The sequence below is a fragment of the Mustela nivalis genome (genome assembly GCF_964662115.1).
Source record: "Mustela nivalis genome assembly, chromosome: 3".
Lineage (NCBI taxonomy): Eukaryota > Metazoa > Chordata > Mammalia > Carnivora > Mustelidae > Mustela > Mustela nivalis.
In genome coordinates this window covers 108,790,157-108,807,131 of record NC_139022.1, presented here as the reverse complement: position 1 = coordinate 108,807,131, position 16,975 = coordinate 108,790,157, and the positions used below count along the sequence as shown (strand labels likewise).

Genomic DNA, 16,975 nt, shown 5'->3' with positions numbered 1-16,975 from the left:
GGTTTGTGCTTAGCGAGTATCATGGATCAGTGAACTCAACATGGAAGATTGTAGGGAAATATATTTCCTTTTTTTATTTTTGGCCTTAAAAGGCTGTATAGTGCCAGAATTTCATTCAGGATTAGGTCTACAGATTCATTTCTTGATTCATTTGGCAGAGATCTGTTTTGCAAATTTGAGTAGGGTTTTGGAAATTTGTTCAGCTCCTTTCTTGGAAAAAGAGGGCACAATATATTCCTACTCTGCCCCTTCCGTATACCATGGTGGTTTCCGGAAACCGAGGTATGGCTCTGCAGCACAGTGAGTCACTTGATTATCTTTGCTCTGTGATTTGCAGTTCAGAAGGATTTGCATTCTTTTCAACCAGGTATTTTCCTGATGGTTGAGTGAGGCATTTAACTCTCATTTATCTTTCTATAGCATGTTCTTAAAATTTACATAAAATTCTCATACACCACAATGTCTGCTGTTTTAAAGCTTTTGAAATAGGATTTTCCAAGGTCCGTAAAACAAATAAAAACAAAAACAAAAATTAGACTGAGAAATTTGAATGTTATTGCAGAGGTTAAATTTAACACTTTAAAGCATAGCCTCCAGAATTTCAGTGGATAGTCTTTTGACATATTTATCTTTTCAGCTGTCATCATGACTCCAACTCGAGAACTGGCTTTACAAATTACTAAAGAATGTAAGAAGTTTTCGAAGACCCTGGGACTTAGAGTGGTGTGTGTTTATGGAGGAACAGGAATCAGTGAGCAGGTAGTTACAAAAGGAACATTCAGTTTTTCCAGTCTTTTCTTAAATTAAATCATTTAATAATGTGAAAATGATTTGTTTTAGTCTTTTGTATAGCCGTTGCTTTTATACATTTATTTTTTTAGTATTTTCTTGTCAGGGAGTTAGGGAAGGGCAGAGGAAAAGGGGAGAGAGAATGTTCAGCAGGTTCCACGCCCAGCATGCAGCCCAGTGCGGTGCTTGATGTCACAACCCTGAGATCATGACCTGAGCCGAAATCAAGAGTCAGGTGCTTGTCCAACTAACCCACCCAAGCATCCCTCTGTGTACAGTGATTGCTTTCAAAATCTTAAAAAAATATGAGGTGTGACAATAAAGTGAGGATGAATTATGCTAATATTTTATTTTAGGATCTTGAGTCTTTTTAAAAATATTTATTTATTTTAGAGCATGGGTAGAGAGGGACAGAAAGAGAGAGGAAGAGTCTTAAGTAAATTCTCTGCTTAGCATGGAGCCCACCATGGGGCTCCATCTCATCACCCTGAGATCATAACCTGAGCTGAAACCAAGTGTTGGACACTTAACTGACTGTGCCACCCAGGTGCCCAGGATTTTGAGTCATTTTTGTATGTTTGCTTTCCTGTTCCTCTTCGTCTTCCTCCGCTCAAGGAAGGTAGATATTTTTTCCATTCTACTGATAAAGAAATGGCAAGAAAGGTTAGGTATGTTGATTAAAGTATTTAGGTTAATAAGACTTGGTTTGTTCTAGACTTCTGATTCCAGACCAGCATTTATTTTCTCTAATTCATATGACATCTTTACAAGGTGGTGATGAGTGTTTTTTGCTGTATCAGTTTTATTTGTATCCTTAAATAATTTCAGCAAAAATTATTTAATTATACCTTTATTTTGTTTTGTTTTATATTTTATTTATTTATTCGACAGACAGAGATCACAAGCAGGCAGAGAGGCAAGCAGAGACAGAGGGAAAAGCAGGCTCCCTGCTGAGCAGTGAGCCCGGTGCGGGGGGGGGGGGGGGGGGTCTATCCCAGGACCCTGGGATCATGACCTGAGTGGAAGGCAGAGGCTTTAACGCACTGAGCCACTCAGGTGCCCCTAATCATACCTTTGTTCACTCTCTTTACTTTGGCATTTCTCCAAGTGTCTTTTTCTTTTTTTATTTTATTTTTTATTTATTCATTTCCAAGAGAATATGAGCAGGGGGAGGTGGGTGGAGAGGGCCATAGAGAGAGGGAAAAGCAGACTCCCCACTCAGTAGAGATCAAGATGCAAGACTTGATCCCAGGACCCTGAGGTCTTGACCCTAGTTAAAGGCAGATGCTTAACCAACTGAGCCACCCAGGTTCCCCTCTCCAAGTGTCTTCGGAAGAATGACAGTCATTAGATATTTTGCTTTAACTAGAAGGAGGGAAAAAAATGGGTTCTGTGATCAAATAAATTTTGGAAATGTCACATTTTATAGGGTTAACGTAGGGTATTTTTCATTAGGACTTCTTAGTCTTTAATAAGAAATATGTCTTGTGATATTAGAAAAATGGGATAAATTAAGTGACATTTTCTGAACTTATGTCACCACAAAACCTTTTCTGAGAAATAGTTGCTATTGTTAAACAGTTTATGTTTTCTGAATTTATCTTCCTCAGTTGTTTTGATGACAGTTTATTGTAAGAAATGGTATTTAAAAACTTAACTTGATACATGTATGAATATTATATAGAAGTCAAACAAAAGTTTTATGATATCTAACACATTCTGGTTTTTCCATTCTATTTCAATTTTAAAACACTGGTTGTGACTTTTATAATGATTCACAAATGGAAACAATTCTTAACTTGAAATAATTGGTCTATATACTTGCTTTAATTACTGCTCTCTCATGTTCCTTTCTTAGTTTTGAGGGATTGGGTCAAATTAAAATTGGTAAATGCTCTGATTCTCATTGAGTTCAAAGTTATAGAACCATGTAGTCATGTTGCTGTTTCCTCTTCCTTTAGGAGTGCTCCATCATTCCAAAGAATTAAGCAGGAATTTTTGGAGGCTTCTAATCAGACCTTACTGTCTTTACTTTATGGAGCTGTGCAAAGACCCTGGGCAGTATTTTCAGATATGTTCAAATAAATAATAGTGATAAATAGATAGTAAAATTTCATCTTTTTCATTAGATTGCTGAGCTGAAAAGAGGTGCTGAAATTATTGTTTGCACACCTGGTCGAATGATTGACATGTTAGCAGCTAACAGTGGTAAGTCAGGGGTATTTTTTTTTGTTCTCATTTCTCTTTTTTGAATTCTGTACATTTTTGTTAAAGCAGATACAAGAAATCACCAAAGTGTTTTTATATTTCTTCTTAAAGCTGTAATATCTTAAAATTTGTATTGCAGCAAGCTTATTGTTGCAAGTGTTCATAAGATTATTGCAGTTTAATTTACAACTTCTTTTCAGAACTAACTCCATTTCATCTTTTTAGCCTTTAACATGGATTCTTAATCAAATTTTGGCCTAGCCTTGCTTTTAGCAGCAGTGCGGGGGTGAACTATCTTTTTTTTATTATTATTCTAAACTTTAGACTTTTTTCTCTACAGGAGCTAGTATTTTCTTACAATACTGGATAAATTAAGGTATTGCAGCTTCAAGAAATGTTATCTTTTATAAATATTGCATGTTTTTTAGCTCATATGTTGTGCTTTGTTAAATTATTCCCTATCAAAACTGTTACTAAACTGTTGACATTATTTAACTTCTGTGGAGAAAGGCCCTTCAAGATTTATAGAACTGGGCTTCCGAGACGTAAGCCATCCAAGGTAGGTCATTTAATGCTGTTCCCAACTTTGCAGAAGTCATTTAATGCTGTTCCCAACTTTGCAGAACTAATGGGGGCTGCAGATGGTGGTATGGAATACTTAATATTAGAAAGCATTTATTTTGGCTTCATTTCTTATTTTTTTGAAGAAAATGCTTTCAAAGGTTTCCATTGCAGTATTCAGTATATACATAGTAGAGTATTAAAAACTGTAAGTAATGCATGTTTTTCATAGCATTCTGCTTGAATTTCTGTATACATTTACTTCTAATTCTCCATGATGTTGGTGAAGTGACATTGAAGTTGTTCGATAAATCTCTGTGCCTGTACAGCATACAAAAAGTTTTGGGTTGAATACTGATAAAATAATCCCTTGTTTTTTCTCAATGCTGCATTGATTAAGTCTCCTGACATTCATCTTGATTAATTTTACCTTTTTCCTTTATCTGTCCTTTTGATTTATATTGAATAACTATTTTATACATGTTTTTGCCAGGTGATTGATTCTTCAGTTGATAGAAATGCTTGTGTTAATCCTTTAGAAAGGCTTTCCTCTGTATGTATTTAGTTTTCTCTGGCTAAGAAGTGCTTTGCAACTATTTAAACCAGTGGGAGTGTTTAATAAAATTGAACGTATATCTTTGTATAGGAAAAAGTATATATGCAATACATTTGGTATTATAGTTTTTATGTAGTACTGTAGTTATCTGAGGATGTTGAATAGCTTCTCATTAATATCTTGACATGCCCATTAGAAGCATCTAACTATATGGAAGTAGTTTATGAATTAAATATAAAAAGGAAGTTTTCTGCATCTAAAATAGTTAGCACTGGAACTTGCTTTCCACACATACGCTGTAATCTCTAATATGTTTTTTCCTAGGTGATGCTGTCAGATAATGGCTGATGTGGCTCGATGCTTCATCTCAGTCTTAGTTTTATGATGTGTTTTGGAGAGGGCTGTTTTCTGAATTTTACAGGTCCTTCAGGCCCTATGATGGTATGCAAGAGACGAGTTTGACAAAATAAAGGGCCTCATATACCCATTGTCAGAAAGTACTTGCCATTAGATTAAGATCTTGTAGACCAAAATTTTGTTTCACTGTTTAAACATACCTAACTTACCCCTCTGGTTAAGTCAGGCATTTTAGTTCCCTTTACAGTTTTTTAAGTTCTTGGTAGTCATAAAATGAATTATAACTGATTTTTTAGTTTTTGTTTTGTCTTTATTTTTTTTTCCTCATCTTAGGTCGGGTCACAAATCTTCGAAGAGTGACATACGTTGTTTTAGATGAAGCAGACAGAATGTTTGACATGGGTTTTGAACCACAGGTAATCACTAAATGTCTTAGTGTTTTGAACTGTAAAATAAACCTTGTTAACTACCATGAAAATGAATTGTTCGTATGGTGTCTGAAATTTTCACACACATTTTGTTGTGCTGTTACATAGTAAATTGAGCATATATGGAATTGAAATAGGTATTTATGTTTTGAATTCCTCATAATAGGTTCAGAAGGTATTTATGCAGACTTTCTGTGTAGGTCTTTTAAAAAAATCATTGGTAAAATTAGAATTGAAGTGCTGGTAATAGAAACTTAAGCTTTCATATTTTATAGTTTTCATTGTCCCTTTTCTTACATGTTTTTAAATATGTATTTATTTTTAAGCTTTTATTTATTTGAGAGAGAGAGAGAGCACAAGTTGGGGGAGGGATACAGGGAGAGGGAGAAGTAGGCTCCCCACTGAGCAAGGCACCAAATGTGGGACTTAATCCCAGGACTCTGGGATCATGACCTGAGCTGAAGGCAGAAGCTTAATCGACTGAGCCACCCAGGCACCCTCGTTGTCCTTTCAAATAAATTCCTTTACTTCATGCTTTTAATTACTTCATGATCAGTATAGCACATGCTGTTTACATTTTCCAAATGTAAAAATGAAGGCCCAGAGCATTTATTTACTTTAGATTTTCTTATTCCTCATACACACTCTTTGTCAGATACAAAATTTCAGTGATAAAAACTTAGAGGGAAACATGTTAAGAGGTAGTATTTTTAATTTTTAATTAAATTTTTTTTTTTTAAGATTTTACTTATTTATTTGACAGAGATCACAAGTAGGCAGAGAGGCCAGCGGGGGGTGGGGCAGAAGCAGGCTCCCTGCTGAGCAGAGAGCCCCATGTGGGGCTTGATCCCAGGACCCTGAGGTCATGACCTTAGCTGAAGGCAGAGGCTTTAACCCACTGAGCCACCCAGGCACCCCAATAGTATTTTTATTAATGAGATAAGGAATGTAAGTTATCAGTGTGCTATGGATGCAAAAGAAAAAAAAAAAAAACTGCGTTAATTGAAGTGGAGTATGAGAAAGGGACACCGGGCGCCAGGGTGGCTCAGTTGGTTAAGCGACTGCCTTCGGCTTAGGTCATGATCCCGGACTCCCTGGATCGAGTCCCGCATTGGGCTTCCAGCTCCGCCAGGAGTTTACTTCTTCCTCTGACCTTTTCCCCTCTGTGCTCTCTCTCATTCTCTCTCTCTCTCAAACAAATAAATAAAGGAAAAAGGGGGGAGGCACAGTTAAAGTGGTCTTTAGTCTTTTCACTTTATTCATGTAAGTCTCCAGAAATGTATTGCCTGTCATAGTGTGTGTGTTTAGATTTAGGGAACACAATCTAAATGAGGTACAGAAGAGTGCATAAGAGTAAACAGGACCATGTGAGAAATAGTTAAAGAAAAGAGGAATATTTAGGTTGGAGTAGAGGACTTGATAGCATCCTTTAACCCTTTGAAAAATGTCTGTCACTTGAAAGAATCATTGAGGAGTAGACCTGGGACCCACTTGGGAAGTTAAATGAAGCGGTATCTGAGCATAATGTGAGAAAAGGTCTGGATAAACATTTCTTGGAGATGAAACAGGTGCTGTTGGGAAGAGGGCAGATACTGAATATGCTTTTCATCCACATCTTTTGGTAGAGGCACAGTGGTCCATGTGTGGAAAGAGAGTAGGGAAATTGATAAATCAGTTGGAGGATGGAATTAGATCCATTTAATGTTTGTCCAACTGCCAGGGAATCTTAGACTTTATGGTAGTGTTTAAAGTAGGTGTGGTGATGGGGCCTTTCTGGTCTGTCAATTAAGCTTTGCCAGAAAGAGGTCAAAACATTTTCCATTCACACAAGAGTGTGAATCATCTCTTGCCCTTAGTGCTTACATCTCCCTAAGTACCTGAGGGAGAAATGCTGAGTGATAGTTTCTTGCTCACTAAAACCTGTTGAAGAGAAGAAATTTTAAGAGTAAGTTAATGATTATTTTGTGAGCTGTAGTGTAGATTAAAAAGTGTTGGGTTGAGGTCAGTGCCACAGACCACTGTTGGGGTGTAAAGCAAATAAAGACACTCACTTGTGAATCAAAGCTGGTGCTGGTGAATGCACATCTGCAGACTGTCTTCTGTCTAGAGAGGAGTGGGCAGGCGGTATACCTCCAGACACGATTCAGTACTGAAGAAAATAATGAACATGGGGAAATAAATCATGGCCGCTGAATATATATCTTTCTGAGTATAAATATGCAGTAGATGTACACTTTGTGCAATGACATGGGCAAAAGTTCAGGACTCTACTTTTCCTCATTGACGTGTGAACAGGCTGGCAGGCAGAAAGGTGTTCGGCCAAATCTTTGTGTGTTGTTTTAAATCTAACTCTTTTAGTGCCAAAAGAAGAGTTTTTAGTATGACGGATAACAGGATTTCTTTTCTTTCCTTTTTTTTTTTTTTTTTTTTTTTTTTTTTTTTTTTTTTTTTTTCAAGATTTTATTCATTGGGACACCTGGGTGACTCAGTTGTTAAGTATCTGCCTTTGGCTCAGGTCATGATCCCAGGGTCCTGGGATCGAGCCTTGCATTGGGCTCCCAGCTCAGCAGGAAGCTCTTTCCCACTCCCCCTCCTTGTGTGCTCTCTCTCGCTGTCTTTATCTTTCTGTAAGATAAATATGTAAAATATTTATAAAAGGAATAAAAAGATTTTATTTATCTGAGAGAGAGCTGAAGGCAGATGCTTAGCCAACTGAGCCACTCAGGGACCCTGGATAATTGGATTTTTTTTTTTTTTTTTTTTTTTAATAATAGGATTTCTTAAGAAGACCACAAGTAGTAGAAGAGTTTCCCTGTTTTTTAAACCTTACTGTTTCTTTTTAAACTTACTGAAGAAAAACTTGTACTTATTAGTGGACATCTTCCTAAGGGCTACAACACAATGTGAAGAACTGCTTTTGGAACCAAAGGCAGTGGAAAAGTAGATTAGGAATCCATTTGTTCCTGATCTGAAATTAGAGTCTATTAAAAGTAACATTTGACAAGATATTAAAAAGCAATTCTCCATGAGAAATTGCTCCATAGTTTCTGGGGTATGTTCTTTTTTAATTTAGTAAAAATAAGGAGTAAGAGAAGAAATTGATTAGATAAGGAAATTAATCTTTAGCTTAAGTTAGCCACTATGGAGGATATATACTTTGGTGAAAGTATGTAAAAAATAATACTCATCCTGTAAAAAAAATCATTACTTACGTGTTCTGTTTTTATTAACAAAAATAAGAATGTTTTAATTGGCCTAAACTTATTCATGCCTTTGTCTAATACAAAATGAAGGTCCTCAGGATTCTGAAGAGGTGTACTCCAGGTTTTCACTTTCTTTCTTTCTTTCTTTCTTTCTTTTTTCCTTTTTTCTCTCTCTCTTTTTTAGGATTTATTTATTTGAGAGAGCAGGGGGAAGGGCAGAGGGAAACAAATCCCAAGCAGACACCCCGCTGAGCACAGAGCCCAACTCAGGTCTTTATCCCACGACCCTAAGATCATGACCTGAGCTGAAGCCAAGAGTTAGACGCCCAACCAACCAAGCCACCAAGGCGTCCCACCGAGCTTTCCACTTTCTTAAAAATACCAGTCACATAGTAAAATGAGAGAGTAAATGTGCTTGTCAGTTGCACACTATAAAGCACCGTGCTTGCATCAGTCATCTTAAGGAGCTCACTATCTCATAGGAGATTACTTTAACTTTGAAGGCTGTCTTCAAATTGGTATCAAAATTAGATAGATGTTTAGATACCTTAGCATCTCTGAGCCTCTCTTTTGAGGGCACCTATGAAATATTGGTGGATAAGCAGTTACTGAAGAATTACATGGCTGCTACGTAAGGAAATTGAGGTACTGATAAAAGACAGATTTTTGAAAACTTATTTTTAAGTCTAATGTAATACTTTAGATTAGAGGAAGCAGATTAAGGGATGTAGTTACACTTGACTGGCCCTCCCGTGCCCCTCTCCATGCCCCAAGTTTTTATGATCTAGTCCAAAAAAAAATTTTTTTTTTAAAGATTTTCTTTATTTATTTGACAGACAGAGATCACAAGTAGGCAGAGAGGCAGGCAGAGAGTTAGTGAGGGGGAAGCAGCTCCTTACTGAGCAGAGAGACTGATGCGGGGCTCCTGGGATCATAACCTGAGCTGAAGGTAGAGGCTTTAACCCACTGAGCCACTCAGGTGCCCCTAGTCCAGGGTAATTTTTACCAACATAGATACCAACATCTCAAGGACCCTGTTTGTGATTTAAAAATTGGGTTTAGGTTGTTTACATTGGTGAGTAAATAAATTACTTTCTTGAGCATAAAGATAAGCATTGCATATCATCAAGAGAAGTATAAGACAGAATGTGTAAGTCTTTTAGAATGTCTCTAAAAAGAGCATATGCCAATGATCAGGAGTTGAATCAACAAAAAATGGAAAAACTGCCAACTTTTATAAACGTTAGTGACTGAACTGATGACCTTAGTTTTAGCGTATGAGTGTGAAAGGAGAAGTTTATAGATTTACTTGGCAGACCACAGCTGACTTGAAGTATCTGTGTAGTGTGAGAGAGGAAACATTGAAACTTTCAGGAACAGCTATTATAACAGCTTTTAATCAGTAGCTCCCAGTATGATAGCTCCCAATCTTATAGTCAAGCCAGTGGAAACACAGACCAGTCATCATTGAAAAGGTGTGTGAACATTAGGATCATTCTGTAGCCATCTTCATGACTCTTTTTTTTTTTTTTTTTTTTTTTAATTTATTTGACAGAGAGAGATCACAAGTAGGCAGAGAGGCAGGCAGAGAGAGAGAGGAGGAAGCAGGCTCCCCGCTGAGCAGAGAGCCCAATGCGGGACTCGATCCCAGGACTCCGAGATCATGACCTGAGCCGAAGGCAGCGGCTTAACCCACTGAGCCACCCAGGCGCCCCTTCATGACTCTTAAGCAGTAATAGTCATAAGGCAAATCTAAGCTCCCATGTGTAGTGCACTGTTCTAGGAAGCACAGGGTTTGTAGCTTATTCAGGAAGCTTTCTCTGTACTATGACGAGAAAAGGAGTTAGGTTTGATTCTCCAGAAAACCTTTACCCTTTGATACTGGCTTTTCTGAAAATGCTGAGGATGAATGGTTACTTGTGAATAGTCTAGGAAGGCAGGATGTGTATTATTCTTAGAAGAGATTTTCAAGGCCTCAGTGGGGCTTTAATGTGAATTTTTTTTTTTAAAGATTTTATTTATTTGACAGAGAGATCACAAGTAGGCAGAGCAGCAGATGGGGGTGGGGAAGCAGGCTTCTCGAGCAGAGAAGCCCCACCTCCCCCATGCAGGGCTAGATCCCAGGACCCCGAGATCATGACCGGAGCCGAAGGTAGAGGCTTAACCCAGTGAGCCACCCAGGAGCCCCTAATGTGAATTTTCTGATCCTTGTTCTCACGTGAGAAGTTGAGACTAAATGAGCAGTTCTTTGACTTAAGATGATCAGATATCTGGGAGTCACAATGATTTGTATGTAATGTCCTAAAATTTGCAAACATTGAAGACCATTGTATGAGTTTGCAATGATATTACTACCAAATTCATGTTATCAAACTTAGCATGGTTAATGATTGCTAATTTTCATTAATATACTTCAGTCATTCTGAAAATGTTGTCATTTTATGTAGGAAATTCAAGAGAAGCGTTGCAGGTAACATGACACAGGAACTGGGACCTGAGTAAAGTGAGAAATTGAGCCGTGGGGATATTTGTTAGAAAAGTGTTACAGGCAAAGCACCAGTACAAATGCCGTGATGTGGGAGCTTGCTTGGCCAGTGTCCCCAGCGCAGAATAAAGAACGGGGAATGTGGTATGAGAGAGGAGGGGATGAGGACAGAAAGCTGTACTGATGGTGTGAGCATGGTGAACATATAAGACCCTGTACAGCTGGGGTAGGAATTTGGGGTTTTATTTATTTATTTATTTAAAGATTTTGTTTATTTATTTGACAGAGATCACAAGCAGGCAGGGAGGCAGGCAGAGAGAGAGGAGGAAGAAGGCTCCCTGCTTGAGCAGAGAGCCCGAAGTGGGTCTTGATCCCAGGACACTGAGATCATGTCCTGAGCCAAAGGTAGAGGCTTTAACCCACTGAGCCACCCAGGTGCCCTACATTTTTAGTCTTAATGGTTACACGTGCACAGAGGTTTAATGGTACCCCTTCTATACTTCTCTTCAATCTCTTAGCTGATTATTGTGGTATTCTACTTCTCTAAATAGTGTGCTTTTATTTCTCCTTTTCATTTTTCTGTTTTTTATATTACTTAATGACTTCCCATGGGGGAATGTAATTTCTTGTTTCCCTTCCTCCTGTCACATTCTTGCATCATTTTCATCCTTTATTTTTTCAGTAGATTTATGTTGTTACTTTAATTGAATCCGTATATAACATTATGGCAATCTAAATGTTATTCAGAGCTGGGCAGTGTATTAAACTGATTATTTTATTTTATTTTTTTAAAGATTTTATTTATTTATTTGACAGAGAGAAATCACAAGTAGATGGAGAGGCAGGCAGAGAGAGAGAGAGGGAAGCAGGCTCTCTGCTGAGCAGAGAGCCCGATGCGGGGCTCGATCCCAGGACTCTGAGATAATGACCTGAGCCGAAGGCAGCGGCTTAACCCACTGAGCCACCCAGGCGCCCTAAACTGATTATTTTAAATTTCTTCTATACCTTTTTGTTTTCTCCAGAGATAATTGTCCTTTTATGTTTGTTGACTGGATTTCTATGTATTTAAAACTAATTAAATGCCAAACTCTATTAGTTACATAAATCTATCAAGTAGTTGAAACACGTCAAGTTTTCTGTTTGTTTCATCTTCCTTAAGGAGTTTTTTCAGAGCCTGTTGACCTGTTTTAGTCATGGTTTGTTGTTTTCCCTGCTTGAAATACAGCTGCTGTCCTGGGATCCATCATTCTGGGACCAACAAAGAGTTCCCCTTTGCTTCTCACCTTGTTAGGTCCCCAGAGATCTATAACCCAAGAATAGATCTTTTCTTAAATTATTATTTTTTTTTAAACAGAAGGCTTCATGAATTTCTGTGTCATTCTTGCATTAAAGGGCCATACCAATCTCTGTATCTTTCCAATTTTTTTTAGTAAAGTTGTTGCTAAAGCAAGCACTTAAGTGATTAATTTAAAAAAATTGTTTTTATTCAAGAATAATTAGTATATGGTATTATATTAGTTTCAGGTGTACGATATCCAGGTGTACAATATTCAGTACAATATTACTCAGTACTCATCCTGATAAGTGTACTCTTAATCCTCTTCACCTATTTCATCCATCCCTACATCTGCCTCCCCTCTGTTGACCACCAGTTTATTCTGTTTTTAAGTCTGCTTTTTTTTTTTTGTCTTTTTTTATTCTTTTTTCGTTTGTTTGGTTTCTTAAATTTTACATATAAGGAAATCATATGGTATTTGTTTTTGTCTGACTAGCTTATTTTGCTTAGCATTATACCCTGTAGGTTCATCCATGTCATTGCAAATGGAAAGATTTCATTTAAATGACTTTTTTTTTTTTTAAGATTTTTATTTATTTATTTGACAGAGAGAGATACACTGAGAGGGAACATAAGCAGGGAGAGTGGGAGAGGGAGAAGCCAGCTTCACGCCAAGCAGGGAGCCCAATGTGGGGTTCAATCCCAGGACCCCAGGATCATGACCAGAGCTGAAGGCAGATGTTTAACGACTGAGCCACCCAGGCACCCCTAAATGATGCATTTAAGAAAAAAATATTTTTTTAAGATTTATTTGACAGATTGAGAGAGACAGTGAGAGAGGGATCACAAGCAGGGGGAGTAGGAGAGGGAGAAGCAGGCTTCCTGCTGAGCAGGGAGCCCCATGCAGGGCTCTATCCCAGAATCCTGGTTTATGGCCTGAGCTGAAGGCAGATGCTTAATGACTGAGCCATCCAAGTGCCCCTGAATGACACATGTTTAAAGATTGCCTATATAGGATTTGTGTCCTCTGAGTTGCTTTTCTCTTTGCTTTGGTTTCTAAATTCTGTAGATGTCTGGGAATCTGTAATTTTCTACTTATGTTAAAATTCAAAGCTCTCTGTGCCAGAGCAGGACTTACTCTTGAGTTTCAGTGTTGTGATCTGGTTGGGTCTTTCTTTTGGAAGGGGAGTATCTTCTGCTTGTCTGTCCCTGGAGAAAAAATGGGCAGTCTTCTGCCTGGAATAGGAAGGTCTGTCTCCCGTTTTGGGTTGGGAAGGAGGCCCTGAGGTAGAGGTGGGAGTCTCAGCATCAAGCATTATGTGTTTACTTAATGCTTTTCCTGTTAGGATGTTATCCTTGGTTCATCCAGTCATGCTCTTGTTTTAGTCTCTCCAGAAGCTAAACCTTTAGTATTGGCTAGGATGAGAGAAAGGTCCATTGCCTGGCTAAGTAGCAGTTGGGTGGAGGTCCGGTGATTTGATTCCTTTTTTATTTTTTTTTTAATGCTTCTTAAGCAGACCTTGTATCAATTCACCTTCTTATTTTGGCGCCCCACCTTTCACCTCCATGTGGGAAGAAAAGCTTTGTTCTCAATTTTTCCTCACTGCTAGCAATGGGATTCTGCTTTCTTGAGGTTGATTAATCTAATACCATCTTAAAACATTTTTATTGCTTTTTGTTTTTGTTTTACTGGCAAATAAAGGGGTATTTACATACCATAAAACTCATGCTTTTATTTTTTTAAAGATTTTATTGATTAGAGAGAGTGTGCATATGATTAGAGAGAGAGAGTGTGCCTGTGAGTAAGGAGAGGGAAAGAGAATCCTAAGCAGATTCCCAGTTGAGCACAGAGCCTGGTTCAGGGCTTAATCTCATGATCTTACAACCCTGAGATCATGACCTGAGCCAAAATCAAGAGCTGGAGTCTTAACTGAGTCACCCAGACACCTCTCCCTTCTTGCTTTTTTAATCTTTTTCTGTATGACAGTACATTTGAAAGCTTTAAATTAAACAGACTAAAAAATAAGAACAGTGCAATAGTCTTACATTAATTAAAGAAATCAGCTTTTAATTTTCCCATAAGGAAGCCACCAGTTCCTATGTTATTAGCAAGTTCTACCAAATATTCAAGGAATAACTATATTCCTAATCATTTCAAAGTATGAAAAAGGATGAATACGCAACAGTTTATAAGATCATTGTAATCTTTTTTTTTTTTTTTAAGATTTCATTTATTTATTTGACAGACAGAGTCACAAGCAGGCAGAGAGAGAGGAAGGGAAGCAGGCTCACTACTGAGCAGAGAGGCCAACTCAGGGCTCGATCCCAGAAGCCTGGGATCATGACCCGAGCCGAAGGCAGAGGCTTTAACCCACTGAGCCACCCAGGCACCCCTGTAATCTTTTATTTTTAAAAGGGCTCTCAGTCCTCATTATATACCATAAAAATTCACCTGTTTTAAATGTATAATACAATGGTTTTTAGTGTAATACTCATTTGTGCAGCTATTACCACAATCCAGTTTTATTTCTTTTAAATCCAGTTTTAGAACATTTCCATCACCAGAAGGATGCCTCATGCCTACTTTTACTCATTTCCGGTATTCACCCCAGTCTGAGGCAGTTGCTGATCTACGTTCTATCTTTATAGATTTGTCTTTTCTGGACATTTCATATAAAATTCATGTATTACATATCTAACTTATTTTATTCAGCATAATGTACTTGAGGTTTGTCCATCTTATAGCATATCTTTCATTGCTGAGTGGTTAGTATTCTGTCATAATGATGTATATCATATTTTGTTTATCCATGAACTGTTTGATCAGTATTTTGGATTATTTCCACTTTTTGGCTGTTACGAATGATGCTGCTGTGAATATTTGCTTACAAGTGAACATATGTCTTCATTTCTACCAAGAGGTAGGATTTCTGAATTGTGTGGTAATTTATGTTTAATTTTTTAAGAAACTGTCAGACTTTTCCGCAGTGGCAGTTTCATTTTATAGACCAATATAATATTGGTATCGCAATCAAACAAGGTATATTTTAATGTACAATGATGCAGAACCCCTAAAAATTATATTAAGGAGCCAAATATAGTAATGCTTATAATAATAAATCACATTGACATTAGTATTGTTTAGATGCAAAGGCTAGTTTAATATTAGAAAAATCAACTAAGAGTCACCAGGGTGGCTCTGTTGGTTAATCAGTGACTCTTGGTTTTGGCTCAGGTCCTGATCTCACAGGTCCTGAGATCAAGCCCTGCAGTGGGCTCTGTACTCAGTGGGTAGTCTTGAAAATTTTCTACTTCTGTCCCTTATTTGCACACAGTCTCTATCTCTAAAATAAAATTGGGTCACCTGGGTGGCTCAGTTGGCTAAGTGTCTGCCTTCTGCTCAGGTCGTGGTCCAAGGGCCCTGGAAATCAAGCCCCATGTCTGTCCAGCTTCCTGCATAGCAGGGAGTTTCCTTTTCTCTCCCCTGCCCCCTTCTGGTGCTTATGCTTTTTCTCTCTCATAAATAAATAAAATCTTTAAAATAAAATAAATCTTGTCTTAAAAAAAGAAAAAAACAAAATAAAAAAGTATAATCCACCCTATTATTAGAATAGAGGAAAAACCATACTGTTATCTAAAATGTGGAAAAGGCATTTGATAAAATTTCATTTATTTTTATTTTTTAAAAGATTTTATTTATTTATTTGACAGAGGGAGAGACAGCAAGAGAGGGAACACAAGCTGGGGGAGAGGTAGAAGGAGAAGCAGGCTCCCAGCTGAGCAGGGAGCCTGATGTAGGGCTCGATCCCAGGACTCCAGGATCATGACCTAAGTCAAAGGCAGATGCTTAACGACTGAGTTACCCAGGTGCCCCTAAAATTTCATTTATGATTTAAAAATTCAGTAGAGGTGGGTAGGAGTTGGAAGAGAGATAGTTGAAATAATCCAGATAAGAGATGTTTAGGTTTAGGGAAGGAACCCAGGATTTCCAAATGCCTTGGGTAGGACTGCTCCTTTCACAGATTTCACATCATTGATTGGAGGGAAAATGTCCTAGAATTCTGTGTATTCCTGGCAAGACCTTTATCCATTCCAATTTCCAGTTTCTTACCACTCTCTCCCTGATCATTACTTCTATTTTTCTATTTTTCTGGTTTATACCAGGCATCTCAAGAGTCCTAAAGGTACCTATATCCTACCCCTCAACAGTATGTCAGCCTTCGTTGTTCTCTGTGTTCCTGTTGCTTATATCAGTCTTTGACACATAATGTATTTATCTGTCCACCTTCCTTCGAATACGAACTCCATGAAGACAAGGTTTTGTCTGTTTTTACTGCATACTGTAAGCACCTAGAGCAAATGCTTTATGATACAGTAGCTCAACAAAAATGTTTTGAATAACTGACAGAAAACAGTGATACCAAGGGAGAATAGTTGTATCCCAGATAAAAGTTTTTTTTTTTAAGATTTTTTATTTTTTTATATTTTTTATTTGACAGACTGATCACAAGTAGGCAGAGAGGCAGGCAGAGAGAGAGAAAGGAGTAGGAGGCAAGCTCACCTGCTGAGCAGAGAGCCCGACGTGGGACTTGATCCCAGGACTCTGAGATCATGACCTGAGCCGAAGGCAGAGGCTTTAACCACTGAGCCACTCAGGCACCCCCCAGATAAAGTTTTCAGATTGAGAATACTGAATTTGTTGGTGGATTGGGTGTTAGATAGTTGAGAGAGAGAGGTAACAGATGGCTCTTAAATATGTGAATAACTGCAGTTCCCGTTCTTAGGAGGGGGTAAACGGAACAAAGAAAATTATGGGTTAAAATCAGTTATTTGAAGGTAATAATTTTAAAAATCACTAAATGTTCTCAAAATTTCCTTTTTATGTGTGTGTCGGGGGTTATTTTTATTTATTTATTTATTTATTTTTTTTTTTAAAGATTTTATTTATTTATTTGACAGAGAGAGATTACAAGTAGGCAGAGAGGCAGGCAGAGAGAGAGAGGAGGAAGCAGAGAGCCCGATGCGGGACTCGATCTCAGGAACTTGAGATCATGACCTGAGCCGAAGGCAGCGGCTTAACCCACTGAGCCACCCAGGTGCCCCTGTTATTTA

General features: G+C 37.9%; 1 protein-coding gene and 1 long non-coding RNA gene across 4 annotated transcripts in view; one reads left to right on the top strand and one right to left on the bottom strand.

The window, feature by feature from the left end:
- The window catches only part of DDX46 (DEAD-box helicase 46), a 71,973-nt gene that overhangs the window by 23,684 nt on the left and 31,314 nt on the right, over positions 1–16,975 (top strand). For all 3 annotated transcript variants that reach the window (XR_014310314.1, XR_014310315.1, XM_082725641.1), the window contains exons 11-13: positions 638–759; positions 2,919–2,997; positions 4,805–4,887. Coding sequence is in view for 1 of the 3 variants with exons in the window: in XM_082725641.1 (XP_082581767.1) it covers positions 638–759; positions 2,919–2,997; positions 4,805–4,887 (284 nt within the window). In the remaining 2 variants the exon portion in view is untranslated. The remainder of the gene's footprint in view (positions 1–637; positions 760–2,918; positions 2,998–4,804; positions 4,888–16,975) is intronic.
- On the bottom strand, positions 5,559–15,453 carry LOC309862195. Its single transcript, XR_014310350.1, has 3 exons — positions 11,568–15,453; positions 9,826–11,353; positions 5,559–9,619 (listed from the first exon to the last, which is right to left on the bottom strand). It is a non-coding gene; the product is annotated as an uncharacterized lncRNA (long non-coding RNA).